Here is a 27,924-nt window from a genome sequence, read left to right as displayed (position 1 = left end):
CAAGCCCTGTTTCAGGCAGGTGAAGGCGATGTTAATGGAGGACAAACAGGACAGTGTGGGCATCTGTTTGCAAAACTGTCGTTGGCTCGGGGCCAGAATGAGAAGTTACTGACCTGAGCTCTGCAGCATTTCCTTCTTCACCCTCCCCACGGGTCTAGGCTCCGCGTAGAGTCTCAAGGCTGAACTCCCTCACCTTTATCATGTTTAAATATTAGAATTAGCCCCAAACCTGGGCCACTTGAGACTCCCAGGTGTTGAGCTGGAAGGAACTCGGGGAGACTCACCCCAAGGACAAGGAAACTGACCTGCCCGCCATCAGTCACGGCCCTGGGCTCAGACCTCGAGTTTGGGTCAGCGCCTGGGGTCTGCAGGCGGCGGGCGGCCGTTCTCTGCTCCCCCAACAGCGGGGCCTCTGGGGGTGTGTTTTGAGAGGTCTGTGCCCCCCGGGGCTTGTCTGTCCTCACTGTCCATGTGACTCCTGCGTCTCGGGGCTCCGTCTGCCTGGGGATGTCATCACCCAGATGTCCTCTCGCTGGGGGGACAAGCCCTGCCGCCAGAGGTCCTTGGCGGGTCGTTTCCTCCATTGGATGATAAGAAACATCTGAGTGATGAGCTCAAGGCCACACAGCTCCCGACTGAGGGGCCAAGGCTCACATTTGCTGACTCACAATCCTTTCTAGCCTCCGTGGTTGTGAGGCCCCAGACCCGGGCTGGAGTCTGCGCTTGAGAGCCTGGTGTGCGGCCCCAGCCCCACGCAGACACCCCGGCACACAGGCACCTGACGGGGCATCCCTGCCATCCCTCCCTCACAGCAGGGCGGGCACTCGGACCCACTGATGACACCTCCAGATGGTACCTCTAGGCGTCCCAGCCTAGAGCAGAAGCCTTCACTTCTCCCAGGCACTGTTAACAGGAGTCTCGCCGAATGCCCGCCGACTTGGGGCCCAGCCTCCCTGCCTCCGTGACTCACTGCTGTGGTTTCCAACCCCTCCTCCTGCATCATGGGCGCCCAGCCTCCAGGGGTTGTGAGGTCGCTGAGCTGGTGGTCAGTGTCCATGTCACTCAGGCACCTGTGGCCGGGTTCAGTCTGGTCTCACACTGCTCACACGACTGCTGTCCCTGTGTGTGGCGTGGAAACAACCCCCATGGCCTTGCAGGGAGGAGAGCAGGCAGGAAGCACTGTCGGCACCCAGTGTGGGGCTTCTTAGGCAAAAGGCCTTTCTGTCTTAGGGCAGAAGCTAGTATTTCAAAAAGAGGAGGAACTTGGAAATAGTCTAAAAGAAAAAAATCAAAGTAAAGAGGGACAAAAAGAGAAACTTAGAAAGGAAGCGTTGGGAAAGAGACAGGAGAGGCTGGAGAAAGACGCCCGTGTCGGGAATGTGACAGTCGTGACGGGGCACAGGCTCTCCTGGGACATGGGGTGGGGCTCCATGGCACTGAGGGAGGCTCACCCTAGCACTCCAGAGAGCAGGGCAGGCTGACCAGGATGCTGGGGCCGTGGCTCAACCAGTAAGAGGAAACCGACTTCGATGTCATCCAATACCAGATACTGAGTAGAGGCAGTACATACGGAAAGCAAACATTTTAAAACAAGCTAGAAAAATCTGGAAGTTACTATTTAAAGTCTCTGGAGGGACAGGACCTTCCAACCTCAGAAGTGGTGGGTGATATCCGTCAGCAATGACTGTTATAAAAACAAACCAGAACTTCAACAACACTCAAAAGCTGGTTGTGTTTCTATACACTAGCATTGAACAATCTGAAAAGGAAATTAAGAAAACAACTCCATTTATAACAGCATCAAAAAGAATAAAATATTTAGGAATACATTTAACCAAGGAAGTACTTGTACGCTGAAAAATACAAAGAAATTAAAGACCTGAATAAATGGAGAGACATCTTGTGTTCATGGATTGGAAGGCTTAATATTGTCAAAGTGTCAGTACTCCCCAAACTGCCCTACAGATTCAGTATGCTCCCTGTCAAAATCCCTACTTCCTGTTTGCAGAAATGGCTGGTCCTAAAATTCATATGGAATTGCAAAGGACCCAGGTAAGTAAAAAAAATCTTGAAAAAGAAGAACAAGGTTGGAGGACTCACACTTATTACTTATTGAAACTTACTTCAAAACAACAGTAATCAAAATGGTGTGGGCTTGGCATAAGAAGAGATGTATAGATTAATGGAATAGAGTGGGGAGTCTGGAAATGAACCCCATAATCTGTGGAGGTTGATTTTCAACAGAGGAGCCAAGACCATTTAGTGGGGAAAGAATAGTTTCTTCAACAAATGGAGCTGGAACAATAGGATTCAACATGCAAAAGAACGTCCAAAAGTATCTCTGATACAAAAAAAAAAAAATCGCTCATCATACCAAGAACCAGAAATATCAAAACCTGACTGAAAAAAGACCATCAATAAATACAGAGATGAATCAGATGTTGGAATTATCTGACTAGTCTTCTAAAGCAGCCTTCACAAAAATGCTTCACCAAGCAATTATGGGTTTTCCTGAAACAAACAAACAAAACCCAGAAAATTTCAGCAAAGAAATGCAAGTTATAAAAAAATACAAAGAAATTATAGAAGTGAAAAATACAATAATTGAATTTAAAAACTTGCTGCATGGGGTCAAAAGTAGAGAGGACATAACAGAGGATAAAATCAGTGAACCTGAGACTAAACAAAACTGACCAGTCTCAACAACAGAGAGGAAAAAAAAGACTGAAAATAAAAATGAACAGAGTCATAGGGACCTGTGGGAAAATAACAAAAATATCAACATTTTTATCATCAGGCCTCAGAGGGAGAGAAGAAAGGGAATGGGACTGAAAAAGTGTTTGAATAAAGAATGCCTGAAAACCTCTCAAACTTGACAAAAAATACAAACCTACAGACTCAAGGAGCAGAGCAGAAAAATGACAGAAAAATCTCTAAATTCTTGGGAATTAATAACACACACAAACAATTCATATGTCAAAGAGGAAGTCTCACATTTTAAAATATATAGCACTGAAAGGAAATGAAGACACAACAAATCAAAACATGTGGAATGCAGCCAAAGCAGTGCTGAGGAAAATTGATAGCACTAAAATGCTTATATTAGAAAAGAGGAAAGATCTCTATATATGATACTGTATCAATAATATAACTTTTAAAATTGTGTTAATTCTTTAAGAACTCCTAAAGAAAAGAAATCTCCAGGTCCTGGGTGTTTCACTGGAAAATTCTACCAAACATTCAAAAAAGAATTAATCCTACCAGGGCTTCCCTGGTGGTGGAGTGGTTGCGAGTCCGCCTGCCGATGCAGGGGACACGGGAAGATCCCGCATGCCACGGAGTGGCTGGGCCTGTGAGCCATGGCTGCTGAGCCTGTGCGTCCGGAGCCTGTGCTCCGCAACGGGAGAGGCCACAACAGTGAGAGGCCCGCGTGCCGCAAAAAAAAAAAAAAAAAAAAAGAATTAATCCTACCAAACATTTAACAAAAAGGAGGGAACACTTTCTAAATCTCTTTGAGGTTAGCATTACCTGGAGACCACATTAGACAAAGACAACACACAAAAAAGAGAACTACAGATCAATATCATTCATGAACTTGGACACAAAATCCTAAACAAAATATTGGCACTTTGAATCTAGTGATGCATAAAGTTGCTGGACCAAGTGAGATTTAATCCAGGTATGCAAGTGTGGTTCAACATTCAAAAATCAGTCAGTATAATTCACCTTATCAACAGAACAGATATATAATCACATCAACTGATGCAGAAAAAGCATTTGATAAAATACAACACCCACTAATAATGAAAACTCTCAGAAAAGTAGAAATAGATCCTCAACTTGATAAACAGCACCTGAAAAAAACATACAGCTAACATCATACTTAATGGTGAATGGCTGAATGTTTTCCCCCTCAGATCAGGAACAAGGCAAAGGCGTCTCCTCTCAACCTAGTACTGAAAGTTAAATAAAGCAAGAAAAGGAAATAAAAGACACACAGTTCAGAAAGGAAGAAATATAACTACCCCTCTTTGCAGGTGCCATGATTATCTGTGTAGAAAATTCCAAGGAATGTACCAAGAAAGCTCCTAGAACCAGTAAGTGAACACAGCAAGGTCACAGGGTAAGATATTAAGACACAAAAATCACTCACATTTCTGTATACCAACAATTAATGTGTGAAACCAGTTAAAAACACAAGACCATTACAGTCACTTGAAAGAAAATTAAATACTTAGGTATGAATGGTGCAAAACACTTACAGGGTCCATAAGCTGCAATTTATAAAATGCGGATGAAAGATATCAAAGAAGACCTGAACAATAGAATGGCATACCATGTTCATGGACTAGAAGGCTCTGCACAGTACAGTTGTCTATTCTTCTCAAACTGATCTATGGGTTTAATACGATTTCTATCAAAACCCCAACAAGAATTTTTGTAGACATGTACAGCTTATTCTAAAATTCATATGGAAAGGCACAGACTCTAACATAGCTAAAACAATCTTGAAAAAGAAGGATAAAGTGGATAATTACTCTACCCAATATTAATGCTCACTATATAGCTCCAGTAATAAGACAATGTGATGTTGGCAGAAGGACAGACAGATGCGTAGAACACGGAACCCAGTAGTGGACCCACACAGGTACACCTAACTGATCTTCAACGAAGTTACAAAACCAGTTCAGTGGAGGAAGCGTAGCCTTTTCAACAAATGGCAGTTCAGTTGGTCATCCACAGGAGAAAAAAAGAACTTATCCTTAACTTCACACCTTCTATAAAAATCAACTCAAACAGGGGCTTCCCTGGTGGCGCAGTGGTGGAGAGTCCGCCTGCCGATGCAGGGGACACGGGTTCATGCCCCGGTCCGGGAAGATCCCACATGCTGCGGAGCGGCTGGGCCCGTGAGCCATGGCCGCTGAGCCTGCACGTCCGGAGCCTGTGCTCTGCAACGGGAGAGGCCACAACAGTGAGAGGCCCGCGTACCGCAAAAAGGAAAAAAAAAAAAATCAACTCAAACACAACACTGTAACTCAGTTATATTTCAATAAAATACATGTTTTAAAAATTAACTCAAAAATGGATCACAGACTTTAATGTAAAACTGTAAGACTTTTAGAAAAAAATAGGAGAGAATCGTCTGGATTTAGGGTTAGGCAAAAAGTTATTAGACTTGACACCAAAAGCATGGTCTGTAGAAGGTAGACTTGATAAATTGGACCTCGTCAGAATTAAAAACTGCTTTTCCAAAGACCCTTTGAAGAGCATGAAAGGAAAAGCTACAGAGTGGGAGACAATGTTTGCAAACCACACATCCAATAAAGGACCCAAATCTGTAGTATATAAAGGATTCTCAGAACTCAATAGCCAACAACAACAACAAAACCAAAAATATCCAATTAAAAATGAGCAAAATACATGAACAGTTATTTCACTGAAGAGGATATAAAGATGGTAAATAAGCACGTGAAAGGTGTTCACCATCGTTAGCCATTAGAGAAAAGCAAATTAAAGCCACAAAAGGGTTTCACTACACACTTATCAAAATAAATTAAAAATATACACCAAATGCTGACAAGGACGTGGAGAAATGATCTCTCGCACATCGCTGGTGGGAATGTAAAATGGTACAATCACCGTGGAAATTTCTTTGGCGGTTTTTTATGAAATCGATTATGCAACTACAATATGACCCAGCGGTTGCACTCCTGGGCATTTATCCCAGAGAAATGACAACTTCTGTTCACATAAAAGCCTGCACACGACAGTTTATTGCAGTTCTGTTTGTAATAATCGAAAACTGGATACAACCCAGATTCTTTCTGTGGGTGAAGGGTTAACTGTGGTCCATCCACACCATGAAATACTACTTGCAATAAAATAGGAGTGGGGTATTGATACACGTGCTAGCTTGGATGAATCTCGGGGAATTCGCTGAGTAAAAACACTCTTTACAATGAAAAATCTATTTATGTGTTAGTTAGTAATAGACTTTAATATATATTTCTATCGGGGGTAGGGAAGGCTTCTCAGAGAAAATGACTTTAATAGGCAAAGGGGTGTTCTCTGCAGCCTTCATACAAGTGTCTAGCTGTAAAGTACCAGTGAAATAGTGTCCAGTGATAGGGCAGTGCTGAGGGAGGGTAATGGCCCATTACCCCTCCCCAGTGTCCACCCACACGCTTACAGGCAGTCAGGAGAGCTTAGGTAGAACTTGGAGTGGCATCAAAGGAGAGCCAACGTCCTATTTCCATGGGGTTCCCGGTGCCAAGGAGAGAACCACGATTTAGCGAAAATGTGGGCATTTCCCTACAGCCCTCGCTGCCCACCGACCCCGTCCCACCAGCCAGACCCCTGCGTGGAAGCCTTGCTCAGCCTTCCTGTCTGACTGGGAGGGAGCAAAGAGGAGAACTGTGTAGTCTGAGGACGTGTGAGCTCCAGTGTTCCCCCGGGGGCTCTCTTGCCTCTCCTGCTGTGGACGCAGGGCCTGCAGGCACCCACCCGTCCATCTCCCTCCCCGCCGGGCACCATGCCCACCGCAGCTGCCAGCAGCCGGAAGTCAACTCAGCCACCTGTGTCAGAATACGGAAAGAACGTGGGGGCGGACCCCCAGCTCTACGACGGCTGTCAGTGGTGATGGGATTAAAGGTAGTTCTTCCTTCTATGTTATCGCACTGTCCAATTTTCCACTTTTCCCATGGCTTAGTTTTATACTTGGAACATTATTCTTTATGAAGATGAACTTCTAAGACTCATTTATGCAAATTAATGTAGAGATGAATAAGAAACATCAAAACATATCCTTCTCGTGGCTGAAAAGAAAAGTGTTGCGTCCGTGGTGGGAAGTCTCATCCCACGCCTTCCTGACAGACCTCCTCCTCTGTATCCAGCAGCTGACCAGTGACACCTGGGGCTTTTGCAGGGTGGACGAGGCACAGCTGCCTCCCTCATTGCTGGGAGCTGGATCGCAGTGGGATCGTAGTGCTCTGTTTGGGCGAAATTAACCCTCTAGTCCCGTCGAAGCAGCTGGATCGCATGGGGCGGGTTGGGCGGGGGCTCAGGGGCGGGGCGTGTCGTCTCGGGGACTCGGGATGCTGGGAACCACGTACATTCACATCCTCCCGTGAAAAGTTCGGAACCTCCTTAGGACCCTGTGACGCTCAGGATACCACATACCCGAGACAGGGTCCGGCAGCCCTGCGTGTCCCCTGGAAGGTGGCCACTGGAAAGGCCCAGTGCCGGGAGGGCTGCCAGGAAGCTGCTAGGATCAGGCTGTGGGCTCTTCCCTGACGGAAGGTTCTGGCGGGAGCGGCGCCCAGCCCCCTGCCCCCTCCTGACTGCGGCTGCTCCGAGAGACCTGCTCGCTGCCTCTGCCGCACACCCCCAGGAAGACTTGGGCGCTGCTTGGCCGTCATCCCAGTCGTGAGTGCGAGGGGCAGTGCACCCCCATTTGTTCTCCCACCCCAGGTCCATCCGGGTCGCCCTACGGAGGTGCCGACGGAACCCGCTGGGTGGGACCCACAGGTGAGGCGCCCGGGTGGTGGAGTCCCCTCCCTCGGGGCTGCCCTGGGCCTGTTGGGCCGCGCCCTGCTTCCTCTTCATCCCCGCCCCCCCACCAGCTCTCCCGACCTCTTAGAACAAGTGTGCGTTGGTAAGGTAAGAAACTACTTGGGGGCTTCCCTTCCCTGGTGGTGCAGTGGTTACGAATCCGCCTGTCAATGCGGGGGACACGGGTTCGAGCCCTGGTCCGGGAAGATCCCACATGCCGCGGAGCAACTAAGCCCGTGCGCCACAACTACTGAGCCCACGTGCCACAGGTACTGAAGCCCGCACGCCTAGAGCCCGTGCTCCGCAACAAGAGAAGCTACTGCAATGAGAAGGCTGCGCCCCACAACGAAGAGTAGCCCCCACTCGCCGTAACTAGAGAAAGTCCACGCGCAGCAATGAAGACCCAACGCAGCCAAAAATAAATAAATTTTAAATATATATATATATATATGTTTTTTTTTTTTAAAAAGAAACTATTTGAACCGAAGAGAAAATGTTCTTGAAGCAAGTGGCACAACTGTTTATTTTGGGGCCTCTGTTAACAGCAAGCTGTATAAAAATTAAATGATACCAGTTCACCCCAAGTAGGTCGTCGTGTGCGGCAGCCCCTCCCCAGTCAACGGAGTTTCCTGCTGCGCTTCCACACAAGCCTCGCCTGATCTGGACGCCTCATTCAGAACTGGCCCGAGGGCCTGGGTACCCCTGGGCCACCGGAGAGCGGCTGCCCGTTGGCAGGACCTGCCTGCAGTCCCACAGGCAAACACGAGGGCTTTGTTGTCATCGTAGAAATGGTCACATCTGGGCTGCAGGAAGGTGATGGCACTGCCTGAAAGGAACAGCGATGGCCTCGCTGGTTCCCTACCCGGTGATACGGGCACCGTCACTGCCACTCGCCGTCGCGGGTGGAGAAACGGACACAGGGTAGGCAGTCGACTTGCGAATGTCACATAGCTCTCGAGGAACAGGCCTCGACCCTCGGACCCCGGGCTGGAGGCAAGAGCCCTTAAGTCTTCCTTGGCTGGGTTTCCGGAACCGAGCGGCAGGTGTTGACCTTGATGGGAGGAACAGCAGGTGTGACGCCTGCGGAGCCGTGGCGGCCCAGCTTTGGGCGCAGACGGAGGGTGGAGACTCGGGGCCTCTGGCCTCTGTGGCTTTATCAGCTGAGCTCCTTTATTATTTATCCTGAATAATTTCAGAGGAACAGGGTGCTTGTGGTCTTGTCACTGATTAGTTATTCAGACTGTAGGCATCGTGGTGAAGGGGCTGACACGTTCATCTGTGGATAATCCCACAGGTTAAAGCTCAAGTATCTGGGCAGGTGCCCGACCCTGGCAATTCCCCAAGGGCCCCTGAGCACAGCCTCAGTGGGAGCAGGAGTGTGACCTGGGGAGGGGGACACAGCTGGGAGGGGAAGGAGGGGGTCTCGGGGTGCACGCCAAGGAGGACTGGAGCTGAACCTGTCAGCAGGCTGACCCATGCGGGAGACCCTGAGGCCTCCCAAAATAGCCTCCTCTGTACTGAGTCCAGGTCAGCCTCCAGCCCCGGTTCCCACCGCCTCCTGGGAGAAGTGGCACAGCTGCCAGCTGTGGTCCCACGGGGACACCCTCGCGCCCCTCAGACGCCGCAAGCTTGTGAGGCCCCAGGAGAGCAGCCGGGGGTTCCCCTAGGAAGGGGGTAGTTGTCAGTTTCTGGGAAGGCTGAGAGTCCCTGCTTGTGACCTCACACCACAAGACAGCGGGTTTTTCCAGGAATCTCGTGCGCATCACTGCGAACGTGAACTGTGCAGTCTGCTCCAGGTGTTCCGAAGCAGTCTTCTGAGAGGGACATTTTAGCTGAGGAAAAAGAATGGAAATAGGAAAGCGTGAGGAACCACCGGGTGTACCAAAAGGAAAGTACAGATGCCACGGCCAGGGTTCCTTAAACATGACCGAAGTTTCATGTTTTGGCCGTCTAAACAGTGCTTTCTTCATGATCCCTGTAATCTGAAAACTAATCAGTGATAAGATCTAGGCAACTACATGGCTAATTGCAGTAAACTATACGTAACGTAAAATTTACCATTTTAACAATTTTTAAGTGTACAGTTCAGTGGCATTAGATGCATTTGAATTCTTGTGTAACCATCCCCATCTCCATCTCCAGAACTTCCTCATTTTTCCAGGTGACGCTGTCCCCGTGAAGCACTCACTCCTCCTCCCCTCCCCCAGCCCCCGCCCCCTCCTGCTTTCGGTCCCTGAATTTAACTCCTCAAGGGACCTCCTACAATGTTTGCCCTTTTGTGACTGGCTTCTCTCACTTAGCACGGTGTTCTCAAGGTTGGTCCACGTTGTAGCGGAATTTCTTTCCTTTTTATAACGTAACCTTATAACATTCCTTGTGTCTATCACCACCTGCTGCTGACCCACCCGTCGGCTGATGGACACCTGGGTTGCTTCCACCTTTGGCTGTTGTGAACCGCGCTGCTGTGAACGTGGGCGCACAAGTATCTGTTTGAGTCCCTGCTTTCAATTCTTCTGGGTAGATACACAGAACTGGCATTATTGGATCATACAGTGACTCTATTTTTAATTTTTTTTTTTTTTTTTTGCATACAGATATCCAGTTTTCCCAACACCGTTTGTTGCAGAGATGGTCTTCTGCATTGAATGGTCTTGGCACCATTTAAGCACGTATTCGAGGGTTGATTTCAGGGTTCGCAATTCGTTCTGTTGGTCATAAACTGTCTTTGTGCCAGTGATGTACTGTTTTGTTGGCTACAGCTTTGTAGTAAGTTTTGAAATCAGGAAGGGTGAGGCCTCCACCTTTGTTCCTTTTCAAGATTGTCTTGTCTATTTCGGGGCCCTTGAGGTTCCACATGAACTTCAGGATGGCTCTCCTATTTCTGCAAAAAACCTCATTGGGATTTGACAGCGATTGCACTGAAGCTGCAGATCGCTCTGGGTCGTGTAGATATCATAATCATATTAAGTCTTTCAGTCCATGAACATGGGATGTATTTCCAATTATTTGTGTCTTCTTTCGTTCCCTTTAACAGCCTTTTGTAGTTCTCAGGGAACGGGCTTTTACCTCCTTGGTCGGGTGTATCCCTAAGTACCTTGTACATGGAAGTTTCTTTCATTTACAACGGCCAGGCCTGGATACAGCCCAGCTTGTAAAGCAGGGGCCACACCAGCAGCCCTTTCAGGCACTGTGCCCCCGCCCGCGCCCCCATCCCCGGCCCTCCCCACACACGCCCCACCTCCTGGGGCCCTGCGCCGAGCCTCCGCCCGCTGCTTCTGCCCGGAGGTCCTCTGGGCTTCCACTGAGGATGGAGCCCCGCTCCGCCTCTGGTCCAGCCGTGTCCCCGGTGAACCCTGTCCAGTGAGGTGGGACCACGACTGGGACACATCCTTACTGCTAGTGCCCTTTGCCTCCGAGGAACTGACTTGCCAGAGGAGAAAATGTAACCAGCACAGATGTTTCCCAGGAAGGGGTCTCCCGTCACTGACTGACGCCTGGTCCCTTCAGGAGCCTCATGGCTGGCGCCCCATCGAAGGGTGGCGCACAGGGCCTCCACGTGGCAGGGGGCCTCCGCGTGACAGGGGCCTCCACGTGGCAGGGGCCTCCGCGTGGCAGGGGGCCCTCGTGACTGCAGGAGCAGGATGTCAGTTTTTACTTATTTTGACCCATTTTTATCTATAGCAGCTGTGGATAAAGGAGAAGGGGGAAAAGGTCTTCCCATTGCTGACAGGAAGCAGCATTTCTTCTAAAAATGTTGTTTTCTGAAGCCTGAAGTCACAGCGGGGGCTCCCCCTCAAAATCGCTTAAGGGCTGCGAAGGCGTCTCCTAAGGGGTCCTAATTACGGAGAATGTGGGCTGCTGCCTGAGCAGCTAAGTCATCACCTCTGGGGACGTGCGATGCTGACCCAGCCGGAACCTGCAGAGCCTCTGTGTCCCCAGACAGAACCTTGTCCTGGAGACTCCAGAGGGCTGGCATGGTGCTCTGCGTGCCGCTTGCAGGGTGAGCCGCTCCCAGGGAGCAGAGGTGGGTGTCCAGCAGCCCGAGGTCTGGCCAGGCTTCTGGAATCACCTGTGACTCTCGGTCCAGCCCCTCAGAGCCCAGGGCCCAGCCTGGTGCCTGGCGATATAGCACCTCAGTGACCGTGTGTCAAACAAGAAACTGAGGCATCTGCAAATACTCAAGAGATGAAAGAAGCAAAGTAAGAAGAGCAGAGAGCTCTGCCATGGCGGAGTGGGGGGCGGTAGGTGAGACCCCCTTGACCCGAGCCCAGCGAGGGGCAGCGGCCACGTGGGGAGGCCAGCAGACGAGGCCACATGCCCACAGGGCACTGGCTATGGGAGGAGCCGGCAGAGGGACGCTGAGCAGGACAACGCAGGCAGGACCCCGCGGGCCATGGCCGCCTGGGACGGCTCCGCCGCTGGCACCGCCTGGCTGTCCCGGGCACCTGCCCTGGGGCAGGACACTCGGCCTCACTGTCCTGGGAGCTTCCCTGGTGGCCGATCGGGTACAGCTGGGGCTCAGGCCACAGCGTGTGAGCAGATGGGGAGGGCTCCTCTATGCACACCCCAGGCCCCGTCACTCACGGGTGTGGGTCCGCACCGGGTACCACGCTGAGCGCGCGGTCTACACGGCAATGTGCAGCCGGCGCCTGCTGTCTGCTCTGGCTGGGCCGCGCCGGGGCCGTGTCACCGGTCAGGGTCACGAGTCAGCTCAGGCCACAGCTGGAGGCTCCCCGCCATGTAAAGTGTAGAGTTGGCTGTTTCAACCATTTTACACTGTACTGTTGTGGCGTTAACTACACTCACCGTGCTGTGTGACCATCACCACTATTTTCAGGATTTTTTCATCACCCCAAACAGACCCTGTGCCCATTAAGCAATAATTCCCTATTTCCCCTCTTCAGCCCCTGGTAACTTCTTTTTTTTACAATTTATTTTTATTTTATTTATTTTTGGTTGCATTGGGTCTTCGTTGCTGCGTGCAGGCTTTCTCTAGTTACGGTGCGCGGGCTTCTCATTGTGGTGGCTTCTCTTATTGCGGAGCACGGGCTCTAGGCCCGCAGGCTTCAGTAGTTGTGGCTCGTGGGCTCTAGAGCGCAGGCTCAGTAGTTGTGGCGCACAGGCTTAGTTGCTCCGCAGAACGTGGGATCTTCCCGGACCAGGGCTCGAACCCGTGTCCCCTGCGTTGGCAGGCAGATTCTTAACCACTGTGCCACCAGGGAAACCCCATCGCCTGGTAACTTCTAGTCTACTTTCTGTCTATACACATTTGCCTCTTCTAGCTGTTTCATACAATATTGGTCCTTTTGTGTCTGCCTTATTTCGCTTAGCACAACGATTTCAAGACTTATCCATGTTGTAGCAGGTGTCAGTACTTCATGTCTTTCTGCGGCTGAGAAATATCCCCTTGCGTGGGTGGACCGCATTGTTTATTTGTTCATCTGTTGAGGGTTGCTCCCAATTTGGCTATTGGGAATAATGCTGCTGCAGACATTGGCTGACATATAACTGTTGGAGTCCCTTCTTTCGATTATTTTGGTATATACTTAGGAGTGGAATTGCCGGGTCATATGGTAATTCTGGTTTACTTTTTTGAGAAACCATCAAACTGTTTTCCACCGAGGCTGCACCATTTTACATTCCCACCAGCGCTGTGTGGGCGTCCAGTTTCTCCACATTCCAGTCAGTGCTTGCCACTGTCTGTCTGTCTGACTAAAGTCATCCCCATAGAATCTCACTGTGGGTTTGGTTTGCATTTCCCCAGGGACTAAGGATGTGTGGCATCTTTTCATGTGCTTTTTGGCTGTTTGCCTTCTTTGGAGAAATGTCTATTCAAGTGCTTTGCCCATTTTAAAACTGGGTTGTTTCTCTTTTTGTTGTTGAGTTGTAAGAACTCTTTATATATTCTCGATATTAAACCCTGATGAGGTATGTGATTGGCAAATATTTTCTCCTGTTCTGTGGGTTGTCTTTTCACTCTGCTGATGGAGTCTTTCAATGCACCAAAGTCTAATTTTAATCAAGTCCAATTGATCTATTTTTAGATTTTGCTGTGTGTGCTTTTTGTGTCATATTTAAGCATTGCCAGATGTAAGATCGTGAAGATTTGACCCCATTCTTATTTCATTTTTATAGTTTTAGCTCTTAAACTTAATTACTGACCCATTTTGAGTGAAGTGTTACATGTGGTGTAAGGTAGGGGTTCAAGTTCATCCTTTTGCACGTGACTGTCCAGTGTTCCCAGCACCATTTGTTAACAAGACTGTCCTTTCCACGTTGAGTGGACCCGGCACCCGTGTCTAGATCAACTGACTGTGATCGTGAGGCTTTGTCTTGGGCTCTCGATGATGCCCACGTGCCAGGACCACCCTCTGAGTTACTGCAGTTTTGTGGTATGTTCTGAAATTGGAGCATGAGTCCTCCAACTTTGCTCTTCTTTCATAAGATCGGCTGTTCGAGTCTCTGGTGTTTCGTGGGAATTTTGGACGGTTTCTGGTTTCTGCAGAAAGCGTCGGAGGCCACGCTAGAAGTGGGCTGAGTGTCTGGGGGTTTGGCCTTTGAGGAGATCCCAGTGCTGATACCTGGGGAGGGGGTGTGAAGGCTGAAGCGAAACTCATCAAGTTCAGACTCAAGGTGCTTTTCATTCCAGTGCCTCAGGGTTTAAACAGAAAAAATTAGATTAAAAAAAACCTTCTTATTTGAACTATTTTAAACTTCCAGAACAGCTGAAAAATTAGCACAGAGTTCTCCTGTATCCCCACCGAGCTTCCCCTCATGTTAAGATCTTCTGCAAAAACACAGTGAAACCAGGGAATCAACGCTGGTCCTGCACGGTGACCGCGCTGAAGCCCATTCTGGGGTCTCCCATTCTCACTTGTGCTCCAGGACGCTCGGATCCCTCCCCACGTCTGGGTTGTGTTTCTCCTTCATCTCCTGAGTCTGCAATTCCAGTTTTTCTTTGCATATCGGTTGCTGACACTGCAGAAGGATGTTCTCAGCCTGAGAGTTTACCTGCTCGGCACAGCCTTGCACGCCCAGCTCTTTTGTCTGTGGCCTCACCGCCATCAATGCTGTTTCCCACGGCTTCTCGGGCGGGTTCTCTCTTCCTCCCACCCCTACGGTGAGGCTCGTACTGTTTTCTCTCCCACCTGGCTGTTGGTCGTTGGTGGCAAAGGGAACGTGGAGCGTGTGGCTCTGGGAGCTCAGGGGAGGCCCCCGCCCTGTCCTCCCCACCCGCCCAGCCGGGGACCAGTCCCTGTGGTTTCTGCTTCTCCTTCCTAAATGTCTCCTGCACAGGCAGGCCCTGTGCGTGTTATATGCCTCTGCCTCACTAGACTGTGCGTCTCCAGATGTGCCTCTGAGCACACGTCCCGGAAGTCATCACGCCCGGCTGCAGACATCTTCCTCGTTCTCTTTGCAGCGTCTGGTCGCTCACTGTGTGGAACGTGGTAGTTACTCGGTCACTCTCCTCTGCGTGGGCAGTTAGTTGGGGTGTTTCTGATAATTTGCAGAGACACCGTGCCGAACTGGAGAGAGAATTTCTGGTGCGTGAGGTCTTCACGGTGAGGCAGTCGCTTCAGACTTGGATTGAAGACTTATTTCTGCAGAGAGTAGGCAGCACCCCCTCTCCTGAGGTGTGCTGCTCCTTCCATGAGGGGCTCGGGGTGCACAGGAGTCCCCTGCTGTCAGGACTCCCTGGAGAAGGTGACGGCACAGCGGTGCCCCGCAGCCTCGCAGGGGCTCACACGGAGGTCCAGTTACGTGCATCACATTCTGTTGCAGAAGGTGTGGGAATGATTACTTGTTTAATAAAATTTATTTGAAAAAGGAATTACCAATTAAGAATTATCCTGACTAAAAAGTAAAAATTCAATTATCTAGAAACTTTGCTTTGTTCACTTCCTGCTCAGGGAGCTGAGATCTGATGTTTGGAGCCTGTGAGGAGACCGCCTGCTCTTACTGGGATCACTGGGGGCCTCTGGTCTTTTATGGGATTGCGGTGGAAGCCTTGGGCCTCCTTCTGGGGACCAGCCTGGGGACCCTCACTTAAGGCCCCAGAGAGTCCAGGGGCCCCGGAGCTGGAGTTGGAGGGTCTGGGGGCTGGTCTGGGCCAGCCCTGTGCCCTCGAGCTGCAGCCCCTCCTCTCAGGTGCCAGGGATACTGGTCCACACAGGGACGCCCCCCACCCCCGATCCCTGTGTGATGGGCAGAGAATGGTAGCGGGTAGCAGCCGTGACCCACGAGAATTTCAAACCATCATCTTTCCATTCACTGCAGTTTCAGTAGCTCCGTCCTGTACAAACATCTGCTCTGGGGTCGGTGTCCAGGGCCAGGCTGGACCGCAGGCTCAGCCTCTTAGCTCAGGAAGCCCCCCGGGGCCCAGCGAGAGCTCAGGCCCCCACCAGCGGGGCAGGGCCAGGGGGCTCGCTAGCTCAGGACAGCAGCTCTCAAACTCCGCGGTCTATTTTAGACCATTCAAGAGCTTTCATTATGTGGGTTTAGAAATTGATAGGGGTGGGGACAAACCCACTGGGGGCCCCTTGACACACTGAGGGTGCTCAGGATGGATTTGGGAAATGCTGCAGAGAGACAGAATGCCAGTGTGAACCCCTCCCTCGGGGCGATGTTTCCTCCAAATCACAGGCTGGAAACCAGGAATCCACGCGTAAGGGATGGGGCGACTCCCTTCCCCCCGCTGGTGCCGCAGCTCCGAGGCTGGGTGGAAGCCCCCCTCCTCTGGGCTCCAGAAGCAAAAGCACCCATGCAAATAGCTATTTCAGAGAAAACAATGGATGTAGCAGACATCTGCATACAGATGTGCTAATTAGAATCCTCTCAGCTATACCCTGAAGCAGACTTAGCAGTTACCGTTGTCCTGGAACGCAAGATGCTTCTTCCAGCCCGTAGGCGCACAGGCACAGGGAGACGCACTGAAGCCCATAAGGAGGTTCATGCTGAGGGTCCAGAGACCCTGACCCTGCTGAGGGTGAGGCCCAGGCGCCTCTGAAGTGATCGTTCGTCCTGTGAATCACGCAACAGAGCCCGGGGCCTGGGCGCGCCCAGAGGCCTGGGCCACGGGCAGGTGCTGCAGTGCACACACGGGTCAGCTGGGCTCCGGGCGGCTGACAGTGGTGCGCAGGTGGCCTGAGCCCTGGTGACCCCTGGGCTTCTGCCCCAGCGGCTCCTCCACTCGGGGACAGCTCACTTACAACGTGCAAGGGCATAGCTCATGGTCGTCCAGGAGGGCGTTGGGCCTGTGGGGGCAGCGGGGCGAGCCGGGGAACCCCGGGTGGGCCCAGAGAGGGGAGGCTTCCAGAGGGACGCGCTGTTCATCCCCCGAGCGCTCTGTGGGGCCGGGGCAGGTGCGCGCAGTGGAGACTCTCGCCCAGCAGGCAGGGCCGGAAGCGGCTAGCACTGGGGGCAGGGGTGTCCATCTGTGAATTGCTCTTCTGCTGATTAGAAAGAGCCCATGGGGGGCTTGGAAGAGGGAATAATTGGGGAGGCGAGGTGGGATGAGGGCACAGGACACACACTGGCCTCCAGAAAGAATCCTCTCCCTGAAACATGGAAGACGTGGTCAGGGGCCTTGCGTTTGAGCCTGGAGGTGACAGTTCTTACATTTATAGAGCGATACGCCGAGTGTCTGTCTAGGTCGCTGATGGGAGACCGAGAGGAGATAAGAAAAGAACAAGTTCTGAGAAGCTATTATGTTTCCATCTGTCTTGTCAAAGCCCTGCACTCAGAGCATGTGCACACCTTGGAGACGCGAGTGAGAACGTTGATTGGGGCGAAGTACAATGACCATCACGACGTCATTAAGCGGGTAATTGGAATAAACATGAACATTCCCCCGGGACCGTGGGGCCCCGTGACCACGACAGACTTCAGAGGGTCCTCAGACCCCCAGACCGACCGTATGCTTTATGAGGCAGTGAACCGTGTTTCCCGGATTCTGTAAGAAGTCCGTGACCAACCAACGTCCAGACACGGCGCCCCGAAGGAGGGCCGACCTGTCGTTTCAGGGGTTGGAGAAGCACCGGCAGACGGCCTGGGAGAGAGCAGCTCTGGAAGAGGGCTCCCTGGGATGAGCCCTGATGCGGGGAAACCAGCCAACGGTAAGAGGGTCCTGCATGTGGCCCAGACGCCCCCGGGGAGAATGGGCTCATCGAATTAAAACCATCGCCTAAAGAGTCTCAACATGTGGACATGTTGAGGACATGCTGCCTCACCCCAGGACACGGAGGCCACAGAGGAAACATCATTTCGTCCCAGGACCCGGACTGAAAGTTGGGCTGGTGGTCGAGGGTGCTAACCCCCCGGTGGAACTGTGTCTACCTGCCGCCAGGTGTCCCCCACCTGCCCAGGTCTCTCTCTTCTTCAGGCTTTGCTGCTACTGCCCCCTCCATCTTCCCGCTCTCTTTTGCTTTTTTCCAAGAGGCTAGGCTTTCCATCTTTTCCACTCTTATCTGGTACTTATGGACCTTGAGTCTGGAAGAGGCCTAGGGATCATCTCATCCAATCCCTTGATTCACCGACCGGACCCTGAGACCCTGAGAGATTTTAAGTAACTTTTGAGTAACTGGCCCCGGCACCTGGCTTCTGGCTCCGTCCCGGGTTTTCCCGCCTACATGCAGGAATCTTGCTGTGTGCAGCACCTGGCAGGCTTACGAGGTGTTCACACATTTACGTGTGTTGTTTTCAAAGAAATACAGTCTTGGCTTTGTCCCCGCATTGCAGCACACGCCGGCCCTGCGAGAGCTGGGCTGCTTCCGCCTCACCTGCTCGCCTGCCAGCTGGCGCCTCCCCGTCGGTGTGGCAGGCAGAGGCCCGACTTCCCTTAAAAACTGGCCGGGAAGGATGTTGTATAACTTTTCTCAGTGTTTCTCAAGCTTATAATGAATGGAGGCTCTCTCGCCACGTAACCTAAATCTCTCCTGCTGCCGTTGGATGTGACTGTTATGGTCCTTGGGAATTTCCGTTGTGATTCTAATTGCTTTTCTTTCGACACCTACGGTGTGAGTGATGTTTGCAAAGTGAGAAATTAGGGACGAGTTTATAGAACAAAAGCCAAATCTGTGGCCACAGTATCTTAAAAGAAACAAACTTTTGCAGAACTCCCGGCGGATGGGCAGGAGCCATTGGGAGCAGGTCAAAGTGTGCTGAAAAGTGAATGAATGATGGACAAGTCAATACGTGTAAAAGAGTCATTTGGCCCATGTGGTCAAGACCAGTGTGGTCGGTTCTGAGTGATGGTTCTGACTGAAACAGCACAAAGGCAGATCCACACAAGCAAAGCTGAGTCCTTGACCGGGGCCTCTGTGTCGGAGGGTGTGCGGGCTCTGTCCTAGCACAGCTGGCAGACGCCAGGAAGGGAAAGGAAGGTGGGGTGACCCACAGCCGACATAAGCTGCCAGCCCAGAAACGCCACCAGCAGCAGGAGCAGGGACCCGGCGTCGGGCGTTGGTGGGGGGGGAGGGGGACCTTGCAGGGCCGAGAGGCAGCAGGCTCGGCTACATAGCAGGGTTTGTATCTTTAAAAACCTTCATGCTAAGACATAAGATGTAAGACACCCACGTCAGGGAGGGCAGTCTGCTTTACTCTACAGATTAGATGTTAATCTCATTCAAAAACGCCTCGGCGGAAACACCCAGAAAAGTGTTTGACCAAATATCTGGGCACCCCGTGGCCCAGCCCAGCTGACACAGCATAACCATTATTAATGTTTCCTTCAATAAAAATGGAGGCGTATGTTGCTCTGCATCCTGCTTTGTGAGGAGAAAAGTAATGTCATTAGAATCACGTTTAGTTGGTTTTGGCAGGGGGCTGCTTTTTCCTAGCTCCTTTTTAAAATTTATTTATTTTATTTTATTTTTGGCTGCGTTGGGTCTTCGTTGCTGCACGCGGGCTTTCTCTGGTTACCGTGAGCGGGGGCTACTGTTCGTTGCGGCGCACGGGCTTCTCACTGCAGTGGCTTCTCTTGTTGCAGAGCACGGGCTCTAGGCACGCAGGCTTCAGTAGTTGTGGCTAGCGGGCTCAGTAGTTGTGGCGCACGGGCTTAGTTGCTCCGCGGCATGTGGGATCTTCCCCGACCAGGTCTCGAACCCGTGTCCGCTGCATTGGCAGGCGGATTCTCAACCACTGCGCCACCAGGGAAGCCCCTTTCCTAGCTCTTTCTAAGTGAAAAATTTCAAGCATAAAAAGAAGTTGAAAGAGTAGTACAGTGAAAACCTAGCCATCTGTGTGGAAGTATATATATATATATATGTGTATATATATATATATATATATATGAAATGTGTGTATATATATGTGTGTGTGTCCATATATATATGAAATGTATGAACCATTTGGAAGTAGTTTACAGAAACCAAGACAATTATCCCTGAATAGTTAAGCATGCATCTACTAAAAATAAGGTCATCCTCTTCTGTAACCAAATTCCACTGTAACACCTAAGAAAGTTAACAATAATGAATATATCAGGTCCAAATTCAGATTTCCCCAGTTGTCCCAAAACTGTGTTTTGTAGGTTTTTTGGATGAAATCTAATCAAGGTTTATGTACTTCATTTGGTTATGTCTCTTGATCTCCTTTACCCCATATTCTAGAACATCCCTCCCACCTTTTATTTTCCCTGGTCATTGACTCTGAAGACCCCAGTTGTCTCTCCCTCTTCCTGTATCCTCCGGACGCAGGGACTTGGGTCTGGACACCTGTTGGAGCTCGTCCTTGCCCAGGGCAGAGCCGGACGGCTGCTGGAGACTCTGACCGCTGCACCTTCACCACAGCCCAGACCCTTGGCACCAAGTTCAGCTACGGGATTAGGGGTGGACATGGTTCGCACCCGTCGTGAAGCCCGCCCCCCTCTCGATGACCTGGTAGCCAGCACCGTGCGGATGTCTTGTGTTCCGACGGTGAGTTGATTTCTCTTTCTTCCTCTCTTTGTCACTGTGTATACTGTATGTACCATAGACTTGAGGGCTTTACTTACTCGTGTGTTAAGTCCAGTCACTATGTATTTAGACTTTCAAAGTCTGCCTGAAGGAGCCCTTCTGTGCCACCCTCGACCTTTGACACATGCCCTTTGACACTGGAGCTCTGCCTTGCTTTCTGGCACACGGTGTCTGATCTCACGTTGGACCTGGCCTTCTCCCATCAGAAATGAGCCGCTTCTAGTGAGAAACGGTTCTTCAGTGGGAAGACGTGGTCCCAGGTAGTGAAGTACGATTGCAGTAGAAAGAGAAAGCGTTTAGCTGTACGAGCCTACAAGCTATGCTGGGCGTGTTCATGTCCACGCTCTGAGCAGATCGGATATTTCTTTCCTATTTATTCAGTAGAACTATCTGAGCTTAATAAACACTTAGAGGTAAATTAACCCAGTCTAGGCTTATTGATTTCAAATCCCCAAAAGGCAGAGGTTGAACAGAGGGGTTTGAGAGAACTGGCACATTTCCGCCACCGCGTACCAGTACATGGTGGGTGGTGGGTGTCACAGGCTGCTGGAACCAAGGCCAGATGTTCCCTCAGAATTGGGTGGAATGTGGGTGAAGATTGCTATTAAAATTCTGAGTCATGCTGGGGAGACTAGAGCCACTTTCAGTGACTGCTATTCTAAGAATAATTTTAGAAAAACTATTTGTTTAGAAATCAGAGTCAATGGGCACCTGAAACATCTGTTTACATATTTATATTTACACACAGCTCCCAAAGAATTTGTAAGATACGGAGCAGCTAGAACATGAAGACATACTAGATGCTCCAAGCATATCATTTAAGTAAATTGTAAAATTTTTAGAGGAAAAATTACATTGGTTTTATTTTATTGTAACTTGTTTCCAGAGCCGGCAGAATTTCTTGTAAATGACTCTATTATAAGTCACAAGATTAGCAAACATTTTATAGCTTGCTTTCAAAATCTTTGGGGACTTCCACTTCCGGGAAGATGGTGTAGACGTATTTTCCTGCTGAGCACCTAAGTCCCACACCTTATACAAGAATTAAGTCAGACTTCAATGTAAGTCAAATTAAGTCCGACTTAAATGTAAAATGCAAAACTATTAACTTTAGAAAAATAACAGTAGAAAATCTTTGGGATGCTGGATCATACACATCATTCTTGATACCAAAAGCACAGTGAGGAAAAAAAGAAATGTAAATTAGACTTTATCAAAAGTAAAAACTTTTGGGGCTTCCCTGGTGGCGCAGCGGTTGGGAGTCCACCTGCCGATGCAGGGGACACGGGTTCGTGCCCCGGTCCGGGAGGATCCCACATGCCGCGGAGCGGCTGGGCCCGTGAGCCATGGCCGCTGAGCCTGCGCGTCCGGAGCCTGTGCTTCGCAGCGTGAGAGTCCACAACAGTGAGAGGCCCGCGTACCGCAAAAAAAAAAAAAAAAAAAAAAGAAGTAAAAACTTTTGCTCCACTGGCTATTAGAGAGGGGAAAAAACCTTTATGGAAATGTTTATAGCAGCTTTGCTCATAGCAGCCAAATCGTAGAAGGAACCCAGCTGTCCTTCACCTCGTGGGCGGTTAAAGAGCCAATCCTCAAAGGTTACATAACAGCGCAGGTCCTTCTATACACCATTCTCGGGATGACAGGAGTACGGGGACAGAGAACAGACCAGTGGTGGCCGGGTTAGGTTTGGGGGTGGGGCTGGGAGGGCTGGAGGTGGGTTGCGGGGGCCGTGGTGGTGATGGATGCTGTGTCTGGACTGTGTCAGTGTCTGCACCCTGCGGTTTTGCGAGATGCTACCACTGGACAAATTGGGTAAAAGGATCTCTTCAAGCTCAAAATTGAAAGTGTAATTTAAGAAAAATCTTCAGGGCCATTATATGCAGCTCTGCTGTATATATACATCATGCTTTGTGAATAAGAGTTATCAGTTACCAAATGTCAATGTGTCTTACAGATTTGGAGATTATATGTGGTTCTCATAAATCATAACTGAAAAATAATCATCAGCCTTTCTGTCAACAACATGGCTAAAAATTAGATCGATCTAATCAGCAAGTCTTGAGTTCTGTTCATATATACACTTTAGAAGCCTTTTGTAATTTGTGTAACTTTGACATATAGAATATAAATGCATTTCGAAACAAAATAGTTGAACACACTGGAGTTTAACAACTGGAAAGAAATGATAGGAATGATCCTAATAGTACGTATCTTTAAGGCTGAAGCTTCCTAAGAATCATGTTTCATTTAAAATTAGTTCTTTGCCTTTGGGGCTGTGTTTTTAACCCATAGATGATTTTTATCTTAATTCATATGATGTTTGTCTTGGTAGGACAATAAGAATTGAAAAACAAAAAATGCAGTGGCTCACGAAATATTAACCTCTGCTCTCTTTATGGTCAGGAGGTTAGATGCATTTTTATTTTAAACTAGCTCAGCCTCAGTCATCTGCTAGTTGGTTGGTTGGAGAAAAGCATTTCTTATTTAGATCACTTTTTCCATCCTGTCACATGGCCTGTTTCATGTGTTGGTTCTCGTGAACCTGTGTCAGCTCAGAGGTTAAGCATTTCAGCTGTAAAGCAAAGCAGTACCTGGAAGGAGAGACCAGCCGAGAGGCGGGAATGGTCTTTGTGGAAGGGCCGGGTCATGGCCCCCTTTTCCCGCAAACCACCGGGCGGCTGAGGGTGAGAAGAGGTGAGGGAGGAGGTGGCGTGTGAACTGAACTTGTAAAGATTCCGAGCCAGAACTGAGGCAGGGAGCAGTCTATCAGAGCCTTTAATCACTGGATTAACTATCTGGCGATATTTACGGTGTGAAATAATGTTGTAGATCCTAAAGCCACTGGCTTTTAAGCTGAGATCAAACGCCCACCTTTTGGACGCATCTGGGGGCCTCCTGTGCCCTCGGGGCGCCTGGTCCCCCCACCCTCCCCCGTGCCTCACCCTACCCCAGTCCCCACCCCCCAGCTCCCAGCCCACCCCATGCCCCAACCCCTACCCCAAACCACCCACCACCCCCACACCCCACCCCCTTCCCCACCCCACCCCCCACCCCCACGCCCCACCCCCTAACCCCCAGTCTGCACTGAGGCCCGTCCGGGGACCGGGGGCTCAGGGGCTTCATGTCACCATGGCAAGAGCTGCCCCGGGGAGCACGAAGGCTCAAGCATCTGTGGCCTGTCCGGCAAAGAGACAGGTGCTGACAGCTGGGAGTCCACCAGCGTGTGCACAGGCCGGGGACGTGGGGGCCACAGGGGGGTGCGGGGTGCCCAACAGCATGGATCCCTCGTCCCAGGTACAGCCAGGGGTCTCATTTTAAAGGTCACCTTCTCCAAGTAAGAAGCTGTCTGTTTTGTACAAGGAAAGAAATCTCTCCTAGAGAATACTTTGCTTGGTGACACCAAAAACTTTATCTCTGCTAAAGAGGTTTTAGTCTGTTCCAGTTCATGTTTTTAAGCCTAAATTGGTAAATTCAGCTACAGAATAAATATTTCCTCCACTGTGGGTTGACCTGGTATTTGAGAACCTCTTCCTAATCATGTGTGTTTTCCCCCTTTTCATTTTCATTCACACACGCCCCTCTGCCGCGCTCCCTTGCAGGCCCCCCAGGAGATGCATCCCTAACCGGCCCCCCTCCTGCCCGCAGCTCCAAGGGCCCAGGGACGGAATGCGGGGGTGCCAGCCGGGGCAGGACCCGACGGGCGCACAGCACGATGGGTAGACGCTCCCTCTCCTCTGGCCACGGATGCCTTGGAGGCAGTGGACCAGGCCCCTGGCCCTTTCTGCGGTGACTGCTGAGTGTGTCCAGCCCCAGTTACAGTGTCACGGGGCTTTGAGCTGAGGGAGAGGCTGTGCCAGACACGGGGGCGTCTTTCCCCAGAGCAGCTACGAAGCCAAGTCCCACAGCACACATTCCTTTTGAGGATAAAGCCCCCAGGTCTCCCTGAAAAGCGCCAGGTGTGGAATCTCCTCGTCCTATTGTGCACTGAGCCTTTGCAGCTGGATGTCTTCCATCTTCACCACATTTTCGTCACTTGGTTTATTTTCACCTCTTCTCCTGGGATTCCTAGTAAACAGAATTGATCATTTTCCTTTCTCCTTTGCTTGCTTTATGTGTCCTTGTCTGTGATGTCTGTCTTCCATTGACCCCTTTTGGAGGGTTCCTGGGAGAGAATGCCTCCACCTGACCCAGCCTGACCTCAAGCTGACCCAACCTGACCTCAAGCTGACCTAATCCGACCTCAACCTGACCCAACCTGACCTCAAGCTGACCTCAAGCTGACCTAACCTGACCCGACCTGACCTAACCTGATCTCAGCCTGACCCAACTTGACCTCAGCCTGACCTCACCCTAACCCCAACCTGATCTCACCCTGACCCTAACCTGACGGACTCTACTTTCAGTCTCATCTGTTCACCTCTGGAAACTGTCTTTCTTATTCAGATCCTCCTGGACTTTGTGATAATGTCTTTCTTCCTCTGGGGTTTTAATTCCTTCTTTGATGTCTGTGAAGATTTTTGATAATCCTATCATCTCAAGTTCCCAGGAGCCTGATCCTCTTATTCCTGTGTCTGCTGGTGTTTGCTCGGGTGGGACTGTGCCCTGTGTATTTTATAATTTCGGTTTGTCAATTCATCTCGGTTGAGGCTTCATCAGCGGGAAGCTATGAGGCTTGAGTGGCGAGCCGTCCCTCTAGACCAGGGGTGCTGATGGCATTGGGCTGGGTCTGCCCTTGTTCTGGGGTGTCCTGCACGTGCGCTCTAGGGCTTCATGGCACCCCTGGCTCCTTCCCACCAATGCCAGTCACACCCAATCACGACAACCAAAAATGTCCCGGGCCTTGCCAGGTGTCCCGGGGGCAGAGTCACCCCAGTTGATTATGTGTGTCTCCAGGATATTGCCAACCTGGGACCACCTTTCACGGGGGATAATTTCCTAGCTTTGAGTTTCAGAGACAAAAGTTTCAACCTCAAATCCATTGTGCAGGTAGGCTTTTCAACACATATTCTTGTAGAGCCAGGCAGAGAAATCTTGTAATCCTCCTATCCCATAGGCAGATTTTGTTCTAGTTTACCCTTTCACTAGGGTGTAAGGACAACCATCAGTGCTTCCTGTAGGATTAGTTCAAACCCTCCACCTCCTGTCATGATGGTTTACCAGTTTACTATCTATCAGAAATGAACACGTCCGAGAGACCCCACATCCTTGGCAATAAAGTGTGTCATCAAACCTTCCCACCTTACAACGTAGTAATTTGAGATGCTTATTTTTGCTATTAGAAATGAACTGGAGGGACTTCCCTGGTGGTCCAGGGGTCAAGAATCCACCTTCCAATGCAGGGGACGCGGGTTCGATCCCTGGTCAGGGAACTAAGATCCCACATGCCGTGGAGCAACTAAGCCCACGCGCCGCAACTACTGAGCCTGCGCTCCTCAACTAGAGAGAGAGAAAACCCATGCGCCACAACTAGACAGCCCGTGCGCCACAACAAAGCCCTCTTGCCACAACGAAAGATCCTGCATGCCGCAACTAACCCCCGAGGCAGCCAAATAAATTAATAAATTAAAAAAAAAAAGAAATGAACTGGAGCATCTTTTCATATATTTAAAGTCTGTGTTTTCCCTTTACTGTAAACTCTGTGACAATCTGCCCATTTTTTCTATCGAGCTGTCCATTTTTTTCTTAAAATCCACGGCACTTGAATGCCTCTTACGCCCCACACAGCGGATAGGGATGCACTTCAGGGCTCTCAGCAGAGAGAACGTGACTTAACGACACTTAGTAACATGTAAGTTATGTTTATGTTTGTACATGTATATTCCGGGGAAGAAAACCCTTTACAGGAAAGTTGTCGGGTCTGGCTGATTCCCCAGTTACTTTAATGATCAGTCATCCCTACCTACAAAGAATTCGGAGCACACATTTGATGTGGCTACAAAGGGACTTGATTAACCTGTGCTACGGATTTGTCACTGGCTCCACGGGGACAGGAAGACGTGGAGGACCCCAGCCTAGCGCAGGCAAGGTGGGCTTTCCCACTCCATACTTGGCTCTGCCCCTCACGGTATTGCAGGCAGAAGCTGCCGTCAGCTCTGGTTCTGACAGTTACGGGAAAAGGACGTGAGGTCACGTGGCGCTTTCCCTCGGGCACACCTCGGCCTCAGCCCAGAAACTTGTGAGCCTGCCCTGGAGGCTCCATCCTTCCCGGTGGCCTCGCACGGCTCCAGAGAGTGGGGCACCTCCCGTGAGGACCCCCGCCTGCCTCCTGGGCAGATGCTGAGTCCTCCTCCGAGCTGCCTGGGAAGGAGGTCGGCTGTGAGCCGCTGGCATCCTTGATGTGGAACTCGAGCCGCTGTCCCTGGGTCCTCGATGAGAAGCGGCAGCTTGGGGGGTCTCTGCAACAAGTTTCCGCGACCTAAACAACTGACTGCGTTTGAGGAAAGTAGGATCTTCCTCCTCAGCATTACCTCCTCAGATTTCCCCAACCTCCTGCCGGGTCGGCGAGCCTGCAAAGCCCTCGGGGCAGCCTCTCCTCTGCGCAGAGCCAGCCTCGCAGTGTTGGAAGTGCCTGTCGTCCTCGCGCCCCCGGCTCCGCCCCCCACCCCCACCGCCATGAGCTCCAGCATCACGTGTCTAGCACCAGCCGATGTTACTGACATTTGCTGCATGAAACGCCGACCCCGAGGCGTCAGCAACACAGCTGAGCCCGGAGCGCCTTCGCCCTCAAATCCTGCAGTGACTGGGCAGGCACGCTGGCTCTCTCCCCACGGCCCCTTCTATTTGGTTTTCTCCCCCTCCCAAATCCCAGGGTCAGTGAGGCATCCGGGCTGCATGCCGAACACCGCTTGGGCGCCCCCCGCTTTACGGTTCGTGAGTCGCCCTGGTGGTAGGTTTGCCTGGCAGTGGTTAGAGCAGCAAATCCTTAACAACAACTAAAGGTCTTGATTTTGGCCGTTGAAGCAGTGGTTCTCGGGCTTTAGTGCACTACACCTGCTCATTGACATGCACAGAACCGGATGTCAATTTTTTTTTAATTGAAATGATAACGTCCATTTTAATGTGTACAATTCAGTGTTTCTAGTATTTTAACCCTCACCACTACCTAATGCCAGAGCATCCTCATGACCACAAAAAGAAACCCCGTCACCATTAGTCGGTCACTCCCCCACCCCAGCCCCCAGCCCCCGGCAACCACTAACCTACCTTCTGTCTCTGCAGATCTGCCTGCTCTGGACAGTTCCTTTCTGTCCGGCCTCTTCCACTTACACCATGTTTTCAACATCCATCCGTGCTGTGTCCTGTGTCCGCACTTGATTCCTTTTTGTGGTTGATGGTGTCCCGGTATGTAGATGGAGCACGTTTACTCATCCATTGGTCAGCTGATGGACCGTTGTGTTGTTCCCACATTTTGGCTGCTGTG

The 27,924-nt window shown here is 50.6% G+C and overlaps 1 protein-coding gene across 1 annotated transcript in view; it reads left to right on the top strand.

Moving 5' to 3' along the window:
* The window catches only part of KCNG2 (potassium voltage-gated channel modifier subfamily G member 2), a 78,711-nt gene that overhangs the window by 8,202 nt on the left and 42,585 nt on the right, over positions 1–27,924 (top strand). Inside the window, exon 2 of the mRNA XM_049698594.1 lies at positions 20,247–20,465. Within this exon, the coding sequence (XP_049554551.1) occupies positions 20,385–20,465 (81 nt within the window). The 5' untranslated portion in view covers positions 20,247–20,384. The remainder of the gene's footprint in view (positions 1–20,246; positions 20,466–27,924) is intronic.

Source organism: Orcinus orca, chromosome 15, assembly GCF_937001465.1.
Source record: "Orcinus orca chromosome 15, mOrcOrc1.1, whole genome shotgun sequence".
Lineage (NCBI taxonomy): Eukaryota > Metazoa > Chordata > Mammalia > Artiodactyla > Delphinidae > Orcinus > Orcinus orca.
This window is presented reverse-complemented; position numbering and strand designations above follow the sequence as displayed.